The sequence below is a fragment of the Podarcis tiliguerta genome (genome assembly GCF_965153285.1).
Source record: "Podarcis tiliguerta genome assembly, chromosome: 5".
NCBI classification, from domain to species: domain Eukaryota; kingdom Metazoa; phylum Chordata; class Lepidosauria; order Squamata; family Lacertidae; genus Podarcis; species Podarcis tiliguerta.
This window is the reverse complement of record NC_139538.1, coordinates 62557916-62580798: the sequence shown is the minus strand read 5'-3', so window position 1 is coordinate 62580798 and position 22883 is coordinate 62557916. Positions and strand designations below refer to the sequence as shown.

Below are 22883 nucleotides of genomic sequence, written 5' to 3'. Positions count from 1 at the left end.
TTTTGGGAGAGGGGAGATTGCCTGCTGGGGAGTGGGAGGGGTGGCAAGGCCCCCTAGATTTAGAGGCCCTAGCCTTCAGCCTACTTAGCCTATACATACATCTGGCACTGCAGCCAATGAAGCTCACTGGGTGCCCACTGTCTCTTAGTCTAACCCAACTAAATAGTTGTTGTGGGGATGAAATGGGAAGAGAGAGCTCATTGAAGGAAAGGTGGGATATAACATAAATGTAGGAATATAGATTATGAAACCTTCAACGAATTCCAGGGGTGTGCCTGAATTACAGTAGAGCCAGAGGGACCCTAGATACTGTACCAGTTGCACTGCTGCCTTAATGACTTTTAAAAGTGCTAGGGGTGTGGAGGGGGCGGTATGCTATGGCTTTAACAGGAAAGGATGGAGTCTGTGAACGTCATTAAAGGCTGCCCTTTCCCTCTATAATTCAAGCACTGACTCCAGGGCTAGGTAAGAACCCAGAAAGCTGCCTCCCTCCAGGTCAGGCTATTTGTCCATCTAGCTTAGCATCGTCTCCCACTTTGACCAGCTCTTCAGGCTTCCAGCAGCGACCTGTCTTTATATGCGAGCTATGCAACCTACAGCTTTGGGTTGTAGAGCATCTCAGAGTCGTGGGCTCAAGCCCCACGTTGGGCAAAAGATTCCTGCATTGTAGGGGGTTGGAATGGGCAGCCCTTGCAACCCCCAGACCCTCCTAGTTTCCTGAGACGCCCTTGATTTAGAGAAGCCATCCTGGTTTCTGATTTGATCCTGGAATGTCCCACTTTTCCTTAGAATGTCCCTATTTTCATTGGAGAAATGTTGGAGGGTATGGAGTTACCCCACCCCCGAGCCGTCGGAAGGCAATCCTGTACTGTATAGGGAATGGGTTTTTTTTAAAAAAAAATTAATCTTTTTATGATGCTTTTATGTATGTTGGAAGCTGTCCAGAGAAGCTGGAGCAACCCAGTAAGATGTGTGGAGTATAAATAGTAAAGGGGCGTCCCTATTTTCATCAGAGAAATGTTGGAGGGTATGGACCCCTTCCAAATCTGCAGATTTTAAGCTTGAGCCGTCCCACATCCCCGCCCGCTGTGAGACGAGGGCGGAGGAGAAAGAAAGGGGGCGGAAAGACTACAACTCCCAGCATGCAGCGGGGCGCCAGGGTATTAGAAGCGGCGCTTCCCCACCACGTGGCTTCAACATGGCTGAGTTTGTGGACCTGAATATTCCCCACTTGGCGGAGAAGGCGTCGCTGCAGAAGCTGGTGGAGGCGGCAGCGCACCGTGAGTGGGCAGCGGGCAAAGAGCGAGCAGGGGCGGTGAGCGGGCGGGGGGGGGGGAGGAAATGGCTGGCTCTGCACCCCCAGCTTGGCTCTGCATGCCCCCCTCGCGGGTTTGGGACGCCTGCCTTGTCGCCTTGTGTCTATGCTCCATCTGCGCTTTTGGAAAGGATAACGCGCGGGGTTGTGCGCGCGCGCGCCTTTGCTGCATTCTTAAATTGGGAGTAATTTTTAAAAAAATTTTAAGCTACGTACAGAGTTTTTAATTGGAGTTCAAATCTTCAGTCCCGTCCTCCCACCCCCATGAGCAAGGACTTAGGCGCGCCTCTGCTCCCTCCCAGCCCGCGCGCTCAGGCTTGGATCCCCGGGGGCGCAGGGATTTTGTTCCTCAAGACGAGATGGTTCGTAAGGATCACTGGCGACACGTTGTTGGTTTGCCCAGGATTTCAGGGTCGTCCCTAAATGGTCGGATTGGGGAAGGCTCCGCACATGCGCTCAGAGGAGGAGAAGCACAATCCCTAACGCCGATTTTCTATTTAAGAAGCCGAAGGAAGGCTTACTTTGATGGTACCTGAGAACTTCTGGCATACTGAAATAGACCTGGTGTTAGCTCCTCAAAATCAGTACAAGAGTGATTTTTGGGTAGCAAGGTTTCCTAGACAAGGATAGAAGGGTGGAAATAAAACCACTGCAGTCGGTGAGCTTTTTGTCTGTAGGATGTGTTTTAAGAAACTGCTCCCTTCACTCTCCCGGACCTAAGCTGAAATATGGATCTGGTAGTTAGAGGAGATAATGTTTTGGGGGATTCTTTTACTGGGTTACTGGCAGATTCTGACATGCAAGAAAGCTACGCTTGTTTTCATTGTAGCAAACGTGAGGAATTCTGTTTATTCATTAGAAGTATTTATACCCTGGTTTCCAGCCAAAAAAAAGTATCAGACTTTCTTATAAACAAATAAAACTAACTGCCTAACATATTCCCTGGTCTTGGACTTAGAATCTGAAAAAGACATGACACAAAAAGGAAAGGATGGAGAGGTGAGAGGAAAGCAAGCAAACAAACTCATACAATCCTGAATAGCAATTGCTATTGTTCCTCTGAGTTGTGCATCTCTGAACATGACGACTCAATTCTATCCATTGTTGTTGTTGCTTTTATTATTATTATTAAAAATTGCCTGTGCTTTGCTTTTTAGTTGGCTATTCAACTGTTGCAATCAATTACGTCGTTGACTATGATGAAAAGAAGAAGGTAGGACTTTTTATTTTAAAACACTACTGGGGCTTGTGCAGGTGCGGCAAAGCAGACTGTTATAGAAACTTTGCTGAATTGAGACATGACTGCAAAAGAAGTGGTGGGAGGGTTGTATGCTAGCAGCGATCATGCTGCTAATTACATACTATACAGGTGTGCCTTCCTTCCCTCTGTTGTATATATAGTGAACATGCAGAAGAAGGGCACTGAACTCACTCCAGAGGCCCATGCTCACGGGGGGGGGGGGTTAGGGGTCTTTTTCACATGCTCATTTTGCAGCTCTACCCAAATGCAGGACGCAGGTGGCGCTGTGGTCTAAACCACTGAGCTGCTTGGGCTTGCTGATCCGACGGTTGGTGGTTCGAATCCCCACGACAGGGTGAGCTCCCGTTGCTCTGTCCCAGCTCCTGCCAACCTAGCAGTTCAAAAGCATGCCAGTGCAAGTAGATAAGTAGGTACCACTGCAGCGGGAAGGTAAACGGTGTTTCCGTGTGCTCTGGCACTTGTCACGGTCCTCCATGCACCAGAAGCGGTTTAGACATGCTGGCCGCATAACCCGGAAAACTGTCTGTGGACAAACACCGGCTCCCTTGGCCTGAAAGCGAGATGAGTGCTGCAACCCCATAGTCACCTTTGACTGGACTTAACCATCCAGGGGTCCTTTACCTTTTACCATTTTACCTCTACCCAAATGGAGGAAGTCTCACCACCCCCTGTGTAAAAAAGGTATTGTGGTTGTAGTAGGACACCCAGATTAATGGTAATTCAACTGACACATTGGGAAATAGGCTCAGCAGTGTGAGGAGTTTCGATAAATTCTCCTCCCTCCCACTTTTGTTTATGGAATCATTTTTCTCGTTGATGGACATGCTTACCTGGAGGTAAGCCCCACTGAACTCGGTTGGGGCCGCCACACAAAAAAAGGCTGTGGCGTAGCCATAATGGCTGCTATAATCCACTAGTCATTAAGCATCCATGGCAGTGACTTTCAAACATAAACACTCCTGTATCACATGATTTCTAGCTGTGCTTCAGATTGGGCGGGAGATAAAAAGTGTGCTTCGCATATTAGGAGGCTGGTGCTGAGTCTTTAAGAAAACTCTGAAATTCCATCTTGGCTGAAGTTGAACGTGCACCAGAAAACATAAATGAGCATTGTCAGAGCTGGCTCCAGGTCCCAGCTCACAGAGGACCAACGCTAGCCGGTAGTAATGTACAAAAGTCTTTATTGACGTACAGTTTCCATTTTCAATCCGCAGCGCCCCAGCTCTACGTCTAGGGTTAGATCGGCGAAGCTCCATCTGAATCTCCGCCCCCTGTACACCAGTTTAAGATTCTAGCCTTACTCCACCTCTTCCGTCTCTCCTTTCTCCTCTGGGTTCTGCTACCCCCCGGGGTCCCTTCCTTCCTGGATTCTTCTGACGCTGACGTTGACCCCCCTGACTCCTCCCGCTCTTTTCGGCGGGCTTTGGGACCTGGCTCCCTATCCGGGCTGCCAACTGTGCCGCCCTCCTGTACATTTGAACTTGGCGCGCGCGCCCAGCCTTCAACCTTCCTCTCGACCGTTTCCTCGCTCCCCGATGGAGGCGTGGCCAATCCTGACTCATGTCCTCCCGCTGGCAGTGCGCCGCCTGATCCCGATGCCTGGGACTCCTCCCCCCTACTGCACTCTGGTGTGGACGCTGGTCCTGATTTCCAACTGCTGCTCTCTGAGTCCCCTCTGGCCCCTTCTTCCTGGGGTGTCCCCCTAGGCACCCCCCTTGCCCTGACCATGGGAGCCCCTTTCTGTGAATCTTCCGATTCGCTGGAAAGACTCAGAGACCTCGGACCGCTGTCATCGCTAACATTTCCTTCGGACTCCTCCCCCTCGCTCTCTATTTCCTCCCTTTCCTGTGCCTCTGCTCCTGAACCCCTGACAAGCATGATCAGCCATTAGTGCATTTCACTCTCGTCATCTTTCACATGAGCATGGATTTCACGCTCATTAACCTTGGGAGGATTATGCCCAACCAGTGGGATGTGTATAGTACAAAAAAGGAATCGTAGGGTTGGAAGGGACCACAAGGGTCATTTAGTGCCAGATTTCTTTTTTGCCCAACATAGGGCTCAACTGACTGAGCTACCCCAGCCAGTCTGAGTGCTTCAGTGGGTCTGATCATAAATGAGTCTGTATAAGCCCTGATTTTCTTAAATGTTTATATGCTGTTAGAGTTTCCTAGTTAGAAGCAAAAAAGCTGACTTGAAGCTGCAATCCTATACGCTCTTACTGGGATCAAATGCTATTAAACCCTTGGCTTTGGATAAAATTTAAAATATTAACAGACGTTAAAGAAAGAGGGGGCTTTGCCCTGCCAGACTTAAAACTCTATTATGAAGCAGCAGCTTTTTGCTGGTTGAAGGAATGGCTACTTCTTGAAAACACAGACATATTGGATTTAGAAGGGTTCAATAATGCATTTGGTTGGCATGCATATCTATGGTATGATAAAGTTAAAGTGCATAGAATGTTCAAAATTCACATTGTCAGAAAAGCACTGCTCAATGTCTGGATTAGATATAAAGATCTTTTGGAAAACAAAACCCCAAGGTGGTTGTCTCCAATGGAAGCTAAGGCAGTAAAGAGACTCAATATGGAGGCAAATTGGCCGAAGTATTGGGAGATCTTAGAACAGGATGGTGACAAACTGAAACTGCAGAGTTTTGACAAACTAAAAAGTAAAGTCCGAGACTGGCTTCATTATTATCAAATAATGGAGGTATTTAAAATGGACAGAAAAATTGGCTTCCAGGTGGAAAAATCAAAATTGGAAACAGAACTATTAGAACCCAAAACAAAAATATTGTCTAGAATGTACAATTTGCTGCTGAAATGGAACACACAGGATGAGGAAGTGAAATCGGCTATGATTAAATGGGCTCAAGATGTTGGTCATAATATAATGTTTGCTGACTGGGAAAGGTTGTGGACCACTGGAATAAAGTTTACGGCATGTAATGCCTTAAGAGAGAATATAATGAAAATGATATATAGGTGGTACATGACACCAGTCAAGCTTGCAAAAATGTATCATATGCCTGATAACAAATGCTGGAAATGTAAAGAAGCAGAAGGTACCTTTTTTCACCTTTGGTGGACGTGCCCAAGGATTAAGGTTTTCTGGGAAATGATTTATAATGAATTGAAAAAAATATTTAAATACACATTTAGAAAGACCCCAGAAGCCTTTCTCCTGGGTATGGTAAACCAACAGGTTCAAGTGAAGGACAGAACTTTTTTTATGTACGCTACAACAGCAGCAAGAATACTCATCGCGCAATATTGGAAGACGCAAGATCTACCCACGCTGGAAGAATGGCAAATGAAGCTCATCAACTATATGGAACTTGCAGAAATGACCGGCAGAATCAGAGACCAGGGAGAAGAGATGGTGAAGGAAGATTGGAGGAAATTTAAAGACTATTTACAGAAGCATTATAAAATTACGAACGTTTGAGGTTATCAGATTGAATGTAAAAGAATGTTATTATAAAAATGACAATGTTAAGGAAAGTATATTTAACAAGACATAGGGAAATGTAAGGATAAATAAGACAATAATATTAATCTGAACCAAAGATACGCCAGAGGGAAAGAGTTTACTACCAGAATATAAGACCTAGAATACAGAGTGGGAAGGCATGGGGAAGTCGCAGACCCAAGTTAATGCTGAAGAATACAATGATACAATATTTGTTTTTAACTCTTTTATTCTTACCGTTGTCATTTTTCTTTTTGTTTTTGTATAATGTATGTATTGTTTCTCTTTTGCTTTTTTCCTTTTGATGTGTTTGTCGATTTGTTCTTTTTTTTGTTTATTGAATGTGGAAAATAAAATATTATTTAAAAAAAAAACAACAAATGCTATTAAACCCAATTGGACTCAGGAGTGAATAGACAATGTATAGGAATGCACTTTAAATGTAAGTCTTCACGACAAAGCCTTGTGCAACATATGTTTGTCAGGAGCTCTGGAATTTGGCCCTCCTGATACTTCTCCAGTCCAGCAAGCACAGTGTATAAAAGATCCCATTCATCTTAGTTTGGTTGCGACTTTACATCATTGTGTGTGTGTTTTTAAAAAATAGCTTCCTAGCTTTTGCTTACATGCTTCATTTAAAACAACTAAGCATGTTTGTGTGTTGTTTATTTCCAGGAAATTGTCAAACCATTGTCTCCCAAAGAATTGTTTACAGCCCTGCCTCTTGTACAGGTATGTCCAGATGTGTTTTACTAGCTATAATTTGTTCTCAAGGGCATGTTTAGAGTATCTATTGAAGGCAGTGATGTGGGTTTTCGGGATAACTTTTTTCTGTGGGGAATTTTTCTGGAAAAGGAGAGTCATTTGCATCAAAACATTTCCTATGTTCCTTATTTGACTTACGTACTTCCTTTGAGATTTATTGTTGCTATTACTTAAAACGTGGAAAAAGTAGTAGCAGCAGCTGTACATTTTAGTACTGACTATGCAAAGAATCCTGGGAACTGTAGTTTCTTAAGGGTGCTGAGAGGTGTTGGGAGACAGAGCTGCATCTGATGGGAGGGCGTTCCACAGGGTGGGCGCCACTACCGAAAAGGCTCTCTGCCTGGTTCCCCGTAACTTGGCTTCTTGCAGCGAGGGAACCACCAGAAGGCCCTCGGCGCTGGATCTCAGTGTCCAGGTAGAACGATGGGGGTGGAGACACTCCTTCAGGTATACTGGGCCAAGGCCATTTGGGGCTTTAAAGTCAACACCAACACTTTGAATTGTGCTCGGAAACGTACTGGGAGCCAATGTAGGTCTTTCAAGACCGGTGTTACGTGGACTCGGCGGCTGCTCACAATCACCAATCTAGCTGCCGCATTCTGGATTAGTTGTAGTTTCCAGGTCACCTTTAAAGGTAGCCCCACGTAGAGTACATTGCAGCAAGGAAGCAGGGGGGTAATTAGCAGAAATGTTCAACTGTCTCACTTTCCATTGATGGATTGCAATTTAAGGGTAATTCTGAGTGAAGTTGTTAGAAGTGGGCTTGTAAGCAAGGAGCTGCTTAACTGCAGCAGTTATAAGCGTCTTTAGTGAAAACCGAGTTCTCCACCAGGAGAGAGTCCTTCAGTCCTCGGTGTAAGGGCTTATTACTTGACCATGAACAGCACAGTTATAGCCCTTTTGTCTGACTAAAAATAGACCTTGGTTGCCAACACTCCTGACGAATTAAAGAAAGGGCAAAGATACAAGATTTGTGTGGGCACCAATTCTGAACACAGCATCATTCTTCATTTTTGTATTAATGATGAGTAGGAGGCATGTTGCCAAGGTTTCTGTTTCACTCCTTTTCCTCACGGCGGCTTCTCTTCTTCTTTGCAGGGGAAATCCAAGCCAATTAAGATTTTATCAAGGCTAACACTTGTTGTTTCTGATCCATCGCACTGCAATATTCTAGTAAGCTTATGATGCAGTTCACAACCTTTTCTATTTCACAGAAGGAAGAAGAAGAAGAAGAGTGGCTTAGAATCTGTTGTGCTTTATAGTGATAGACTACAACTTTGCTGTAGGGGATGTGGGTGGCGCTGTGGGTTAAACCACAGAGCCTAGGGCTTGCCGTTCAGAAGGTCGGTGGTTCAAATTCCCGCGACGGGGTGAGCTCCTGTTGCTCAGTCCCTGCTCCTGCCAACCTAGCAGTTCAAAAGCACATCAAAGTGCAAGTAGATAAATAGGTACCGCTCCGGCAGGAAGGTAAACGGCGTTTCCATGCACTGCTCTGGTTCGCCAGAAGCGGCTTAGTCATGCTGGCCACATGACCCAGAAGCTGTACGCCGGCTCCCTCGGCCAATAAAGCGAGATGAGCGCCACAACCCCAGAGTCGGTCACAACTGGACCTAATGGTCAGGGGTCCCTTTACCTTTACCTTACAACTTTGCTGACCTCTGGAACTCTCTTCCACAAGAAATTTGAATGGCCCTCAATGTCTAAATTTGTAGTTTTTTAAAAGTCTAGTCAAATTTGCAGACAGTGAAGAAAATCCATAGTTCTTGAGTAATAAATGCTCTAGAATTGTCAGAATGGTTGGCAAGGCATGGAACATCACCACCACCTTCATAAATGTCTACCAAAGGTACTAGTTCACAATATAATTTTACTAATGTGCCTGCCAGCACATCTTTTCGTTATTTATGGAAGAAATGTTACACTGGCAATCTGGGGCGGAAACCGCAGTAAAAACTTCTTTGTTTGCCCATTTGAAGATACTAACTTCTCTCAGGAAAATGGTTGTCTACAAGTGAACCTTGTGCTGAAGAAGCAGCTTCAGTTTTTTGTAGCTGGAGTCAATCAGGGCATCTCCCTCCCAGGCCAGATGAAAAAAGGCCTACATCTAGCCAATGTTGGATGGATCAACCGGCAATCTGCCTTCATGAGCAGTGGAAAAACTGGCCTCGCTTGCACACCATGGTAAACCAAATTTACCATGGTTTACTTGGTAAACCAAATTTACCAGGACTGTGCAAATGTGCCCACTCAGAGGCATTCAAGCCTGCTTTGCTTGCCTCCAGTTCTGTTAGCACAGCGCAGGAGCTAAGTCAAGGTTTGGCTTAGTGTATCATCCGAACCTGGTATTGTGGTTAAAGTGTCTCTTCCTCAACCACGATCTGTAGCCAAGGTTTGTAGTCTTAGCGGTGAGCTCTTCTCTGGGAGCCAACATGCTTGAAAACAGCATTTTCCCCGATGGAGAGAAAGCAGATTGTATTCTAAACTCTTCCCCCAGCGCTTTGAATGCAAATTGCTTTCTCAGGAGAGAGGAAAACCCTCCATTTTTTGACAGGGCATTTTCCCCACCCCCTTTAGAAAGTGCATTGGATTTAAAGTGCTGGAGGAGACACGTTGGCTACAAGCAGCTTCTTCCAGTCCCTTCAGTTACAATTCTCTGCTGTTTGTTGGGGCATTGGCTGAGATGGGCTATGGCCAGACTTAAAGCACCAGCTTAAATGCCTAGTCTGAAAAATGTTGTTGTTTTTTAATGTTACACTTTTTCTTTTTTCTGCCCTAGAGATCGACATCTACCAACATAAAATTTTATGACATCTTTGCTGTGTTTCCTAAGAATGGAAAACTCTTTCATGTAAGTTTTTAAAATTGCTTCCCTCCCCCTCCCCCCAAGCATTTGAATTGTGAAGGAAGTTGCAAAAACTCAGAAGCTGCTAATGGCACTGCTAATGCCTGATCTTACTCTTTATTTTTTCATGTGGTGTAGTTGCTGCTGTGGATCACAGGTCTGCCAATGGGCAGCTCAGTGATTGATGCCCAAGAGCAGGGGTCAGCAAACCTTTCCAGCAGGGGGCCAGTCCACTGTCCCTCAGACCTTGTGGGAGGGCAGACTATATATATATATATATATATATATATATATATTGGGGGGGGGGGGAATGAATGAATTTCTATGCCTCACAAATAACCCAGAGATGCATTTTAAATAAAAGTACACATTCTACTCATGTAAAAACACACTGATTCCTGGACCATCCACTGGCCAGATTTAGAAGGCGATTGGGTCAGATCGGGCCCCTGGGCCTTAGTTTGCCTACCCATGCCCAAGAGTGACTCTCCCCAAGGCACTTGCAGATTATTGACTTGCTCTGTGTTTTCGCTAAGACGGGCCCTCTGAAAGCTGTTTGCTTGTCAGTCATCTGACATCACAGTGATGTCAGATGACCCAAAGGGACATTTTTCCTTGGTGGCCACAGCTCAAGCTGCATCTGATGAGGAAGATCCTCTTCCTTGAAGAGTTTAATTCAAGCCAGCAGTTTAAAGATGGAATCAGGAGTGTGCTTCAAGTGTGCTCCTGAATTCCTTCATTCTAGTAACAGCTTGAAGGTGGGACAAGTTGGCTGTGATTTGCCTGGCAAGCCAACTCCAGGTGTCAGGCAGGCCAAATTAGGCCCCACAGGCTAGTCAGTATGAATTGCACACTGGCAAAAGTTGTAGGGCATTGGAAGCTAGGAATGTATTCAGGTCTCTTACTGGTCATGAACGATTTAGACGTAACTCTTGTTTTCTCAACCTTGGTTTTCTGTAATATGGACCTCCTTTACAGGGTGGTTTGTAAGACCACTGAGAATATTTGAGCATGTCCAGTTTTGTCTCTGTTTAATAATCCAAGATATTTGCAAGCGTTGTGCCCCTGCACACCCCTGCTTTGTTCATCCTTTCACATGAGCGAAGGAACAAACTGAAAAGTCTTCCATTAATGACGGAGTGCAAGGCAGTGCTAGCCCACTTAGGCCCATTGTTTTTGATGGATGTCTTCCAAGTAGGACTTGGTGGGTATTACCCATTGTTTCACATTACGTGTGAGCCAGGAAATTATGGTCAAAGCATCAAAACAAGCCAGGTTTCAAAGCTATTGGACGACATTGCCTTCATATCTGGGCTCATTCTGAAACTATTAACCACAGTTTCCTGGACTGGGTATAACAAAAAACTGCAGGCGGACATGTGCTTCCTTCATATTGGCTTGGTAATCCAAGATACTGTTGTCCAAACACATTTGTGAGGGGCTTTGAAGTGTTCAGAGTGCTATATCGGGCTGGGAAGTCTTGGGCCTACAGGCCACATTTGGCCCTTCAGACCTCGTATCCAGCTGCTGAGACTCTCCCCAGGCCACCAGCCTTCTCTCTAGGCTACCCCCTTCACTTCTCTGCCTCCTCAAGGGCCTTGAACTGTGAGAGTGACTCTTGTTTGCTCTCCTGCATGAGAATCTCTGATGTAGCCTGTTCTACAGAGGTTGGAGTCATGTCCATTGTCCCAACCTTTTGTCTTTCCCACTGCAAGAAGGTTTATACCCACAAAGGGAATGCATCCCGCAGGGTTACATGCATGCTACTCCTGCTTCTTGTAGTGATTGACAAGCAGGGATCTAATGGAGATTTCTGTTCTTTCTGATGTGAGGAGAGATTTCCCTGAACGCTGCTTCTTGGGTGAATGCCAAGGCAAGAGAAAAAATACTGCTATTCTTTATCTAGCAACAATATGGGGTTTTTAAACTGTAAACGTACAACAGTTGCACACTGGGGCAGGAAGTAGATGGACTTTTCAAGTTGTATATTTGGTATGGAGAGCAGTCCTGTCTCCAGCAGATGGCAGCGTTGCCTCTTGTTAAAGGAAGGAAATAATTTTTCCAGGATAATAGGCCATATTTCAGCATTCTTCCCACCTTGCCCTCACCCCTACCCCCAAGGTTTTCTTTTCTCTGCATACTTAGTATTTTAAATCCCTACAAGTCATGGAAAAATTGAGAGTTTGTACAAAAGCCAGTGGCTAAGTTTTCTTTTCTAACATCGTCGTTCTGGACAAATGTTGGCCAGCTTTGCTGCTGCTGCTGCAGTTTGAAGAGCTCCCTTTCTTGTGGGTTTTGTGTCCCTGGCTGATGCAGATTCTGTTTAAGATTCCTTTTGATGGTGTGAATAATTATGTTGCCACGGTTTCAAGAACGGAATCAGCTGAGTTTTCTTTCTGGTGGCAAGGAAATTGCTGGCTGTCGAGCTTTAACACTGCCCTAGACACTGCCTGAGGGTCCTTGGACAAACTACATCCTCTGTCCTAGCCTCTCTTCTGCAATGCTGTCCTGTCTTACAGGGTTATTGTAAGGATCACTGTATGTGACGCTCAAGAGGGGAAAGCCTATAGATATACTACGTTTTGATATTATATGAAGGGAGTGGGTGTGCTTTCCAAATTCTCTGGAACATAACCTTTTTTAGTTGGATTCCTCCTTTGCATTCCTTCGTCTCCGTTAGACTACCTCCCCAAAGTTTTGGGACTCGTGAGGAATGTGTGATGGGGGGTGGTAAACGGATATTCCTAAGGGCTGCAGCTCAGTGAGGTGTTCAAAGAGAACCTCCCTCATCTTTTGGCTCAGAAATATTCCTTCCTTCCTCTCAGCAGTTTGAGGTACTGATAGTTTGCTCCAGGGTTTTACATACCATCATTAAGCGTATGAGATCTCTGCTCTTTGGATGCTGCTCTGATTAACCCCTTTCCGCCCTGACCTCAACATGCAATGCTGGAAGAATACACTAGGTCCATTGCACGGATGAAGAACCTGTGGTCTCCAAGGTGCTGTTGGGCTTCGTTTAGTTTATATACCGCTTCACACGTCAACAGAAATCTCTAAGCAGCTTGTATATCTCAACAAAATGGTACCGATATAAGAAATACAGTTCGGATTCTGCATTCTGTACCTCACAGCGCTTCCACATTTTAAGTAACGTAATTAAACAACAATAAATGTTTTTAGACAATGTACATTTGTAAAGACAACTTAAGAGCCCCAAAAGCAGATCCTGTGGAAAACATCAAAATGCAGCATAATTATAGTATAATATCTTGGAAATCTCATACATCTTATAAAAAGAAACACATAATCATACCATCTCCAAAATCACATACACATTCACAGTACACAAAACTATAACGTAAACATAACAGCCCCCACATACACTTGATTCAGCCATCGGGCTCTCTGTACGCCCACCCAATCTACTCAGTTCTCGCTTCAACGAAACTCTGAAGCGATTCAGTAAAACCGCTTATTTCCATCCTATGAAGATGGGAGCTGACAATTTTGGCAAGGACTGATGGGAGCTACCATTCAACCATGCCTAGAAGGCCACAGCTTTCCCCATCCCTGGTCTGGAGTAGAGTCCTTGGGTGCTGACTCTTTCCTTGACACTTGGGCAACAATTGCTTTCCTGTCAGCTATTCTGCTGCAGGGCACAATACTAGAACTTGTAGGGAAACTATGCACATATGTCACTGTCCGCCTTTTTTTAAAGAAAGTAACCCTCTGCTTTCAAATTTGCAATACAGGTGGCCTGCACAACCTTAGACGTAGATATTGTGTGCATCAACGTAACAGAAAAGCTGCCGTTCTACATCAAGAGACCCTCTGTGAATGTGGTAAGGTGGCCTGCAAATGTTGTGCGCAGTCCTCATATTCCTCTTCTTTCTCCTTGTTTTTCTGCTTGTCCATTAACAGTTTTGTCCTCTGTGGAGAAGTAGGTCGGGTATCATGTTAGAAACACAGATATATAAGCCCAGGCACCCAATGGATTCTTAAATCAGGGTTACAGTTGCCAAAACGGAATGCTTGGTTGCACATTTGGGGGCAGCACAGCTCAAAATTTGTATTTTTCAATAAGACTCTTTTGGTTCCTGAAATTCATTATGATTGGGCAGGTAAAATATAATGGATAGAATTCTACAGTAATTAAGCAGTATATAAATAGCATTAATTAGCAAGGTGGGCAGGAGGTTTTGTGGCACTGTTTGGACTTTTATACACCCTGCCAAAATCCAAATTCTCCTGTTGAAACTTTTTTTAAAAAACAGAAGAAGCAATACCAGATTTGCAGAGGAGTGGAATTGCCAAACACTTTACAGTTTGGAAATCCCAAGTGCGTGAGCATGGAATACTGTGTCCTTTTTATGTTATGTGTATCAGAGGAGGAGGAGGAGGGACTTTTGCTTTTCTAGAGAGCCATTAACTTTGTCCCACTGGATGCCTCTGCTTTTTGGAGGAGACGAGACAGCGGGGAAAACACATCCATAATATACAATAGCTGTGAGACGTTGACTGTGTCAAACTCCCTTCAGCGTCTGTTTGCTTTTCTTTCATGTGAAGGCAATAGATCGAGGCATCTACTTTGAACTTATTTATGTGCCTGCCATCAAAGACTCCACAATGAGGAGATACACGGTTTCAAATGCGCTCAGCCTGATGCAGATCTGCCGAGGGAAGGTGAGGCTCAAAAGGAGCAGGTTTGCCCCACTTCTTTTTCGTCAGAACTTCCCCCCCCCCCTCCAGTTAATGTTGTTTTGAATTAAGAATAGGCAGCTTGAACTGTTCCCCTTTTCCTTCTGTTGGTCTTCGATCACCGCAGCAAATGATCCTTGTTTGAGAGCTCGGTGTGACTGATATGTTTCTGACTTTGCAAACTTTCTCCGGAAAGCTGTGGAACTCCTGAAGGAGGGCAGACTGTTAACATCGGATTGCCTGTTGAAGGAAGGAAGGGGAGAGGGGAAATGTCTGGGTCTCTGCCCCTTAACAAGAGTGTCTTCTCAGCAGAATTTGGGCCATCCTAAAACAGGAGCCTTGAAATGCTGTTTGGGGCTCCGGTGGGGAAGGTTTCAGGAAGAGGATCCTTTTTATTAGCCTCTGTGAAACCTTCCCTCTCTGTCAGAACAGAACCTCAGCACTTCATGGCTATTTTTTGGCATGGGGGAGGTTGTGGAGAGTAAGAGAAAGAAAAGAGGCCCACCATCGCTTCCTTTCCTACCTATTTAAAACAGGAAAGTGTTTGGGGTTGTTGTTGTTTTAACCGCATGGTGCATACGTAGCCTGCTGCCGTCCTAAGAGTAATCCACAACTTTGGGAGATTATAAGATTTGAGTAGGGGGCCTTAGGCCCTTCAGATGCTGCTGAACTATAACTCCCATCAGCCCCTGCAAACATGGCCGGTGACCAAGGATGATGGGGATTATAGTTCAGCAATATCTGGGGGACCCAGTGCTCCCCACTCCTTCTCAAGTAGGCCAACCCCTCCCCCATTCTTCTGCTTCAGCTAAGATGCTAAATATTTCATAGGTCCCGAAAGCCACCGAGAATGGATCCTGTGCTTCTTTCTTTTAATTGGCAGACCAATATTTCTCTGCATACCTGTGGGGTCAGCAAAGTTCTATCTTGTGTGGGTGGGGGCCCATTTCATCCCCAGCTGATGGGCCCCAGACTACCACCCCCCTGCCCATGACAAGCAAAAGCAGAATGGGTGCTTGTCTTGTTCATCATTTTGTTCTTGCCGGTCGTGGATGTTGTGGTTTTGAATTAGGATGAGTCAGGTTTGCATGAAATAACATAACCTATTCCAGTTTTTTTCTGAGAATATATTCTCCAAAGTCCATGCCATTCTTTTTACTATTTATAGCCCACTGTTCCCTTCTGGAGCTGAAGCAGCATACAGTCATATCTCGGCTCCCAAACGCCTTGGGAGTTGAGCGTTCCAGCTCCCCAATGATTGAAAACCAGAAGTTAGTGTTCCGGTTTTCAAACGTTCTTTTGGAAGCTGAACGTCCGATGGGGCTTCCGATTGGCTGCAGGAGCCTCCTGAAGCCAATCAGAAGCCGCAATTTGGTTTCCGAACATTTCGGAAGTCGAACGGACTTCCGGAACAGGTACGGCTGTATATGGGTTCTGCCCCACCCACCCCAACACATAGGCATGTACATACACACACGATTTCATCCTTACGACAACCTTGCGAGGTAGGTTAGGCTAAGCAACTTCATGACTAAGGAGGGCTTTGAAGCCTGGCCTATTAACTCCTACTTCACCTCTCAAATCTCTGCAGCACATTGACTTGTAACCGCTCAGTCCAAGCAGCTTAAGAGAATCCTGATTCAAGTGCACTATAGCAGTGTCTCGGTTTGATTAATCACCATTATTGAATGATTTGCTTGTCTTGCCCTTTCCCCTGTGCCCACAGGACTCGTCCCCGACCCCCACCCCTGGTGTTCTTCATTAGTTTGTGAGGAAGGTGTATATGGCATGTTTGCCTCCCAGTGAAATCTGCACAGTGAATTGTGCTCTTCAGTGCACAAGGCTGCTCAGAGGGTGGGTGTGTATATAATGTGCCGTTTTGTGTCCACATGGTGGTTCTGCATTGGGGAAAGCCTTTCGAAGAAGAAAGAGAATGCATTCAGAAACTTCCACTAATTAGCTTTTTGTGTTGCCTTATTTCCTAGAATATAATTTTATCCAGTGCAGCAGAAAAGGTAAGAGTGTGTGTGTGTAATCCTGCAATGACTAATGGGTGCTTCACATTTGTGCTTCATTTGCCTGCAGAAAATCACAGGTTTGATCCATGACATCTTCCATTAGAACTGGGGTTGCTTCCTTTCTAAAATCCTGGAGAGCTGCTTCCAAGTCATTGAAAACAATACTGAGCTAAATGTGCCAAGGATCTGGCTCTGGTAGCTTCCTGGCTTCCTTTTGAGTGATCATTCCTTTGCATTTATCTTTTGCTAACCAAGAAGCATTTGCACACACATGTCTTCCCACACACTCCATTTCGTTTGGGGAAACGCCTTTACCTAAAATTTGGTATTTCTTTGGTCCTTTTCTAGCAACTCCTAGGCACGGCTAATCCCTGGTCATTGACCAGGCAGACTCAGACCAATGGGGTTGGGAGTCCAGCATCATTTGGGGGCTCAAAGGTGAAGAACAGTGCCCTAGCATATACAATTGTGTATTTGTCACCTAGCATCCGCATGCTTAATGGCTTTCTCTTCCGTTGCAGCCTCTACAGCTACGAGGTCCGTACGATGTGGCGAACCTGTATCCTTTTCAAGTGTGTTTGTTAGGACCTTCAGAACTTTGCTGTCTGGGATACAGCTGTTAGCCTCTCCTTGAAAGGGTAAAACTGTCAGCAACAGAATGCTCACAAATGATCCTGCTTTTTGCAAGAGGAGTGAAAGGTCAGTTTGTTTGGAGAGGAAACAACGCAAGAGAGCTCAGATACAAGGAAGGGCTGTGTAGTGATGGCAGGAGACAAGGTGTGAGGCTGAAGCAGTGCTAGGAGGGTGAGAAAGTAGCTGGAAATGGAGGAGGAAGACAAAGCAGTGATTTGAAAAGGAGGGTGTCTATGAAGGGTGGTGTAGAAGGAGCATGGAGCTGAAAAAGAGAAGGACTAGGGAGGCAAGGGGGGAAATAATCTCCTGGGGTTTTCTTGCACAGTGAGCCAAATGGGTCCTGGCTGACGGTGGACCTTCAGGATTCAGCAAGGACAGATTGATAGTTTAGGGTTGGGAGTGACATTCAACATTTTCTCTTTTAAAAGCCCTTTTTAAAAACCATACAGTGGTACCTCGGGGTAAGTACTTAATTCGTTCCAGAGGTCCGTTCTTAACCTGAAACTGTTCTTAACCTGAAGCACCACTTTAGCTAATGGGGCCTCCTGCTGCTGCTGCGCCGCAATTTCTGTTCTCATTCTGAAGCAAAGTTCTTAACCCAAGTTAGCGGAGTCTGTAACCTGAAGCGTATGTAACCCGAGGTACCACTGTACAATCCACACACAGGTATAACAGTGGAAAACAGAAGACCCAACCCATAATATTACTAGAATAATGGGCAAGGGTTGCCAATTAAGATAAGGCATTCTAAGAAAGTTTAGAAGATTCCTACTCCAGTGCCTCAAGATTCCTTTTTGTTGTTGGGCAGCCAATAAATAGAACAGTCTCCCAATGCCTTTGTGTGCAATATCCTGTAAATGCTGCAAATATATATTCTTCTGACGCTCGGTGGTCGTATACTAGCTTACTGTAGTCATACGGAACGTTAAGAGACCGGAACCACGGGTATCTAGTGCTGATGTTTCGGTTCTGATGTTTGGTTGTTGCATCAAAAATACTAAATGAACAGAAAGATCCCAACCTACTTGAAGATTCATCTGTATTTAAACACCTGTAACCAGAGAAGCAGCTAAGTGGTTCAGATCATTGTTTGGAATATAGTGCCACAACCACCCCAAGTTAAAATATTGGTGTGGCCGACCTGTGGCCCTCTAGAATGATGATGCTGTCCGTTCTGGCTGGGAGCTGGAGACAAATAGCAATGGATGGTGGAAGTTGTGGTCTTAACAACATCAGGAGGGCTGCAGATTCCCCACCCCTTTAATTTGAAAAGCACTTTTGTCAGACAGGTTATTCTGATTTCCTTCCTTGCAATATCTGGGGAGCTGAGAGTGATTTGAACATGCTGAACTTTGACAACTTCAATACTCTGTCCTGTGTGCCACAGTAGCTTTTGTAGGTTGGTAGAGGAACTGTGCTTAGCTATGCCTCAAGCATGTATTGCCCTCTTTGTGCTTGAATATCCTTAACGAAAGTCGAAAGAGGGTGGCTGTTTGGCCTGTCTGAAAGCAATGCCAAGGCAGCAGTTTCTACGAATGGCCGAGCAGTCCTGCTTCATGGAGGTAAGCTAGAACAGTAACTGGGATAACAAACGTATTTGCAAGAATGTCCAAAGTTAACAAATCTGAAGAAGTGTGCATGCACACGAAAGAACAAACTTAGTTGGTCTCTAAGGTGCTACTGGACTATCTATATATATATCTATATATATATATCTCTATATATATATGTATATATATTTCTACTGCGTCACACCAACACCTAAATCTAAGCAATGTTTTCATAATGTCTATTTAAAAAGTGCAATGTGGTCTTATTGTAACATATTAAAATCACAGGGGGGAAATAGTATACCTGCGCTAATGTAAAACTCTAGCTTTATTTATTTATAGTATTTCTACCCACTTGTCAATGAATGTATTCAGTCCCAAAGCAGGGAACAGAAGTCATAGGAAAAGTCATGGGGGGGGGGCAAGATACATAAATTACAAGTATAAACAGGTCCAAGAAACAATTTAACAATCTACCATGAGGTAAACAAGCAAAACTACAGCATCAAAATTATTTCCAATTTAACCAAACACCTAGGTAAAAGTAAATAAAACATTCAAGCAGATTGAAACAGAATAAACAACCGGTGGTTTGAGCAACAGTTCCCACCCGATTTTTCCACTTAATGCAGCCCAACTGTTTCTTCTCTGTCCATCACACAAAGTGGGCCGCACTCTGTGCCAACAGATTCTCACTCTGTGGCTTTTGAGTAGCTTAACATCTTTCCCCCATACCCTCCACCCATCCAGGCCCTCACCCTGAGTGGTATAAACAGTGTCAGAGCACCTTTTCTGGTTTTGTTGCAGTTCGGCATTTAAAACGCCGTGTTCCCTAGACTAGGATTGCTTGGCACGATGCACTCAGAAGTTGTTGGAGCACGGCTCCCCTCATCTGTGACGTTTGGCCATGCTGGCTGGCACTGAGGGGAGTTTTAGAGTCCCAGTGACAGCTGGAGGGCCACAGGTTCCTGGCCTAGACTACTGTCCTGGATGAGCAGGGGATGTGTCAGCACTGCCTTCATTTAAATGGTTCCAAATAAGTGCTTTTACTTTATAGGTCTGCGGAGCTTGGTAGTGCGCAGAATGGTTTGTGCTGACCTAGTTTCTAGGGCATCTTGCAAGAACCAGTTGAGTTGTCCTGTTCACCTGCCCAGTTAGTCGCAGTGTTAATAATGATGCAAAGGCTGCCTATCTTGCCTAGTTATAGCGGACATACCTGTATGGGTCTGTTCATGTGCCGCATTTCATCTGGTCCCTTTTTTGATAGCAAAACGCTGCCATGATGGTGATGGTGGCACTTGCCACTGCAATGGATCAGCTCCCTTAGTTGTACAGGTGTGGCCTCCTTGGTTTAAGTCGCTATAGCACAGTGGTGTGGAGCCCTTGCCTTGTGCACTCAGCTGTGCCTCCTTCTGGGTGCCATTTTGCAAGCCAGCGGCTTATAATTCGTGGATCCTTTCTAAATGTCCCCCTCCATTTTGATTTCAGAAGCCCGGAAGACTGCCTCTGGCGTAGTGTACACCAAGAAAAAAACCCGAGCCACAGAGGAAGATGAGACTACTCCAGTCAGTAAAAAAGCCAAGACAGCTTTGTGAGAAGAAGGCTCTTTTCAGGGGAGCCATCAACCCCCAAACCTCTAAAATACCCCAGTTGCGTGGCTTGATGATAATGGGGTGCTTTACGAATTGACAATTCATTGTGGGGAAGCCTCAGTGGAGCGACTTGACTGTGGACACCAGGGCAGAAGATAATGTTCCATGGCTTCCCACTGGAACAGGAATGGGAGATTGCGGACACACTCTTTTATGATGAAGCCTTTTGTACTGAAGACTTTCTTTATTTTTTACCAACCCTTTTGTTTGGTAAGTTTCTAGGACTCGAATCTCCCCAGATGCGTAATCACCCTGATCGCTGTCAAATCAGTTCATGCACGCACACACAAATGATTGCAGAGTTTTCCTGGCACCTGACCACCGAATTAAAGTCACAAGTTGCAACTGTGAATTCCAAACAGCGGAGCTGTGAGCATATTCTATTGTTTGTGCCCAGGGAAAGAAGTTGCATACTCTGCAGTGGGAGCTGAGGTTATACATTTGCTAGCTGTTCCTTATGTGTGTGTCTATAGTATGGAGAGCTGACCATCTGGAACATTTTGGGTAACTTTCATTAGGTGCTGTGCAACTAGAGTGGTTTCCACTGCTGTTGCTGCTACGTTTTTAGCTGTTTGTGGAACGGCAACAAACCTGCTGCAACACTGGTAAATTTCAATGTTTTTCTTTAGCGTGGTCTGCCATTTTCCTATCCACACCAGTGGATGGATCGCAGCTGAGTGTAGTATCCATTGCCTGATGTATTTGTTCCCCCTCAAAACTATTTGAACATGCACAATGGTTGTTTCACATCCAGAGCAAGGGGCCAGTTTGTTTGTTTGTTTGTTTGTTTGTTTGTTTGTTTGTTTATTCCCCACCCCAGCCACTCTGAGCGGCTCCCAACAGAATATTAAAAACACTGTAAAAGATCAAACATTAAAAACTTCCCTAAACAGGGCTGGTTTCAGGTGCCTTCTAAAAGTCAGATAGTTGTTTATTTCCTTAACATCTGATTGGAGAGTGTTCCACAGGGCGGGTGCCACCACTGAGAAGGCTATCTGCCATTGACTAACAAGATTGTTGCCTACGCATATAAGACACAGCTTATTTTCTGCAACAGCCATCTTCACCTTGACGGGAACAAGAGAATTAAGACTTGGCTGGTGCTTTCTGTCTCATTATCTTGGAATGTCTATTCTTCCACGTCATGCCCTTTTATCTTCAGTTTCCTAAGGCTGTAATTGGCTTTCTCCCCAAAGGTGTGTGTGAGGAGGGAGAGAAGTTCTAAGAGCTTTTCTTTTTATTGCGTTAAATTAAGGGTTTGAATTAAAAGGAGCTGCTCATTATGACACTAGCAGAACTGTTCTCTGGAACACTGGTTACCTTCCAAAGGAGACAGAGTGGAGGAGGGTGGGCAGAGGCGATTTCAAGCAGAAAAGGGAAGGTTAGCAGAAAAGTTCCGCTTTTCTTGCGACTAGGATCCAAGGCCAGAAGCAAGCCTTCCCAGGAGGAAATCGAGTGAGGGTAGGTCAGGCTTCCTCAACCTTGGCCCTCCAGATGTTTTGAGACTACAATTCCCATCATCCCATACCACTGGTCCTGCTAGCTAGGGATCATGGGAGTTGTAGGCCAAAAACATCTGGAGGACCAAGGTTGAGGAAGCCTGTGATAGGTGGTTTTGGAAGGGAGTGCTCAGCCCTTTTCCTTCTGCTTCTCCACTTTAAATTGCCCCTAATTCTCCTCTCAGCACCAATGTATGCTCTCTCCGAAATTTGTATATTCTAGCACATGGGTTGGGCTTCCCTTGCATCTAATTAGATCCCCAATAGCAAAGAGTTTGGAAGGGTTTGCATTGCAACTACATTGTGTCCCAATAGCAAAGAGTTTGAAAGGGTTTGCATTGCAACTACATTGTGTCCCAAAGGCCTGCTCACTAGTGCCATTAATTATATTAATAATAATAATAATAATAATAATAATTTATTTATTTTATACTGCCCTTCATTGGAAGATCTCAGAGAGGTTCACAAGATAAAGGAATGGCTGTTTGTGGGCTGTGGCCCTGAAACACTCAACAGGAATGCCAGCAAATACCGTCAGGATTGCTTATTACCAAGTAGCTTCAGGTGTTGCTGTTACAGCTTCAAAAGTATTTCATATTTATTTTGCAACTGACGTGCATCGCCGCCTGAAACTCTTGCCTTGGCAGAACTGATTGGGCTTGGCTTTGATCTCTGAGTAAACTAAAAATCATTCAGAAATGTTTACTTTGCAAAGCGTGTGTGTCCTCTTGCCACTGACTTTTCCTCCTTTAATTCAATTAAGATGCTACTTGAGCTTTATCGGTTATAAAGTGGTCTGGTGGTAACTTTCTATAGAATCCGGACCTGAGCTAGACAGTGGGAATGGTTTGGGATAGGGCTATCTTAGTTCCCTTCAAGTCATTGAGAAATGTGACATTTGAAGAAGATGGTATCCAATTTTTCATCTTGGTTGAAACGTGTGTTGTATGTACACACAAACACATGGGAGAAGGAAAGTACACCCTCTTTGAATTCTGTAGTTTTACATGAGGACATTTTGACTTCATTTTTGTTGAATAAATCATGGTGTAATATGTCATGTGTTGTTGTTCATCTGAGATTGTATTTACCTAATTTTAAGAGCTGCTAAGGAACAGACTGTTGTTGTTATGCCCTGATATGTAAAACCACAGAATTCAAAGAAGGTGTGCTTCCT

The 22883-nt window shown here is 44.8% G+C and overlaps 1 protein-coding gene across 1 annotated transcript; it reads left to right on the top strand.

Annotated features, from left to right (window-relative positions):
• Positions 1-1150: 1150 nt before the first annotated feature.
• On the top strand, positions 1151-22412 carry RPP30 (ribonuclease P/MRP subunit p30). The gene is made up of 11 exons (XM_083443758.1): positions 1151-1280; positions 2473-2528; positions 6725-6781; positions 7913-7987; positions 9591-9662; positions 13409-13498; positions 14223-14339; positions 16340-16369; positions 16894-16931; positions 18488-18567; positions 20044-22412. The coding sequence occupies exons 1-11, from the start codon at positions 1199-1201 to the stop codon at positions 20148-20150; spliced, it is 804 nt and encodes a 267-aa protein (XP_083299884.1). The 5' UTR covers positions 1151-1198; the 3' UTR covers positions 20151-22412.
• Positions 22413-22883: the final 471 nt, after the last annotated feature.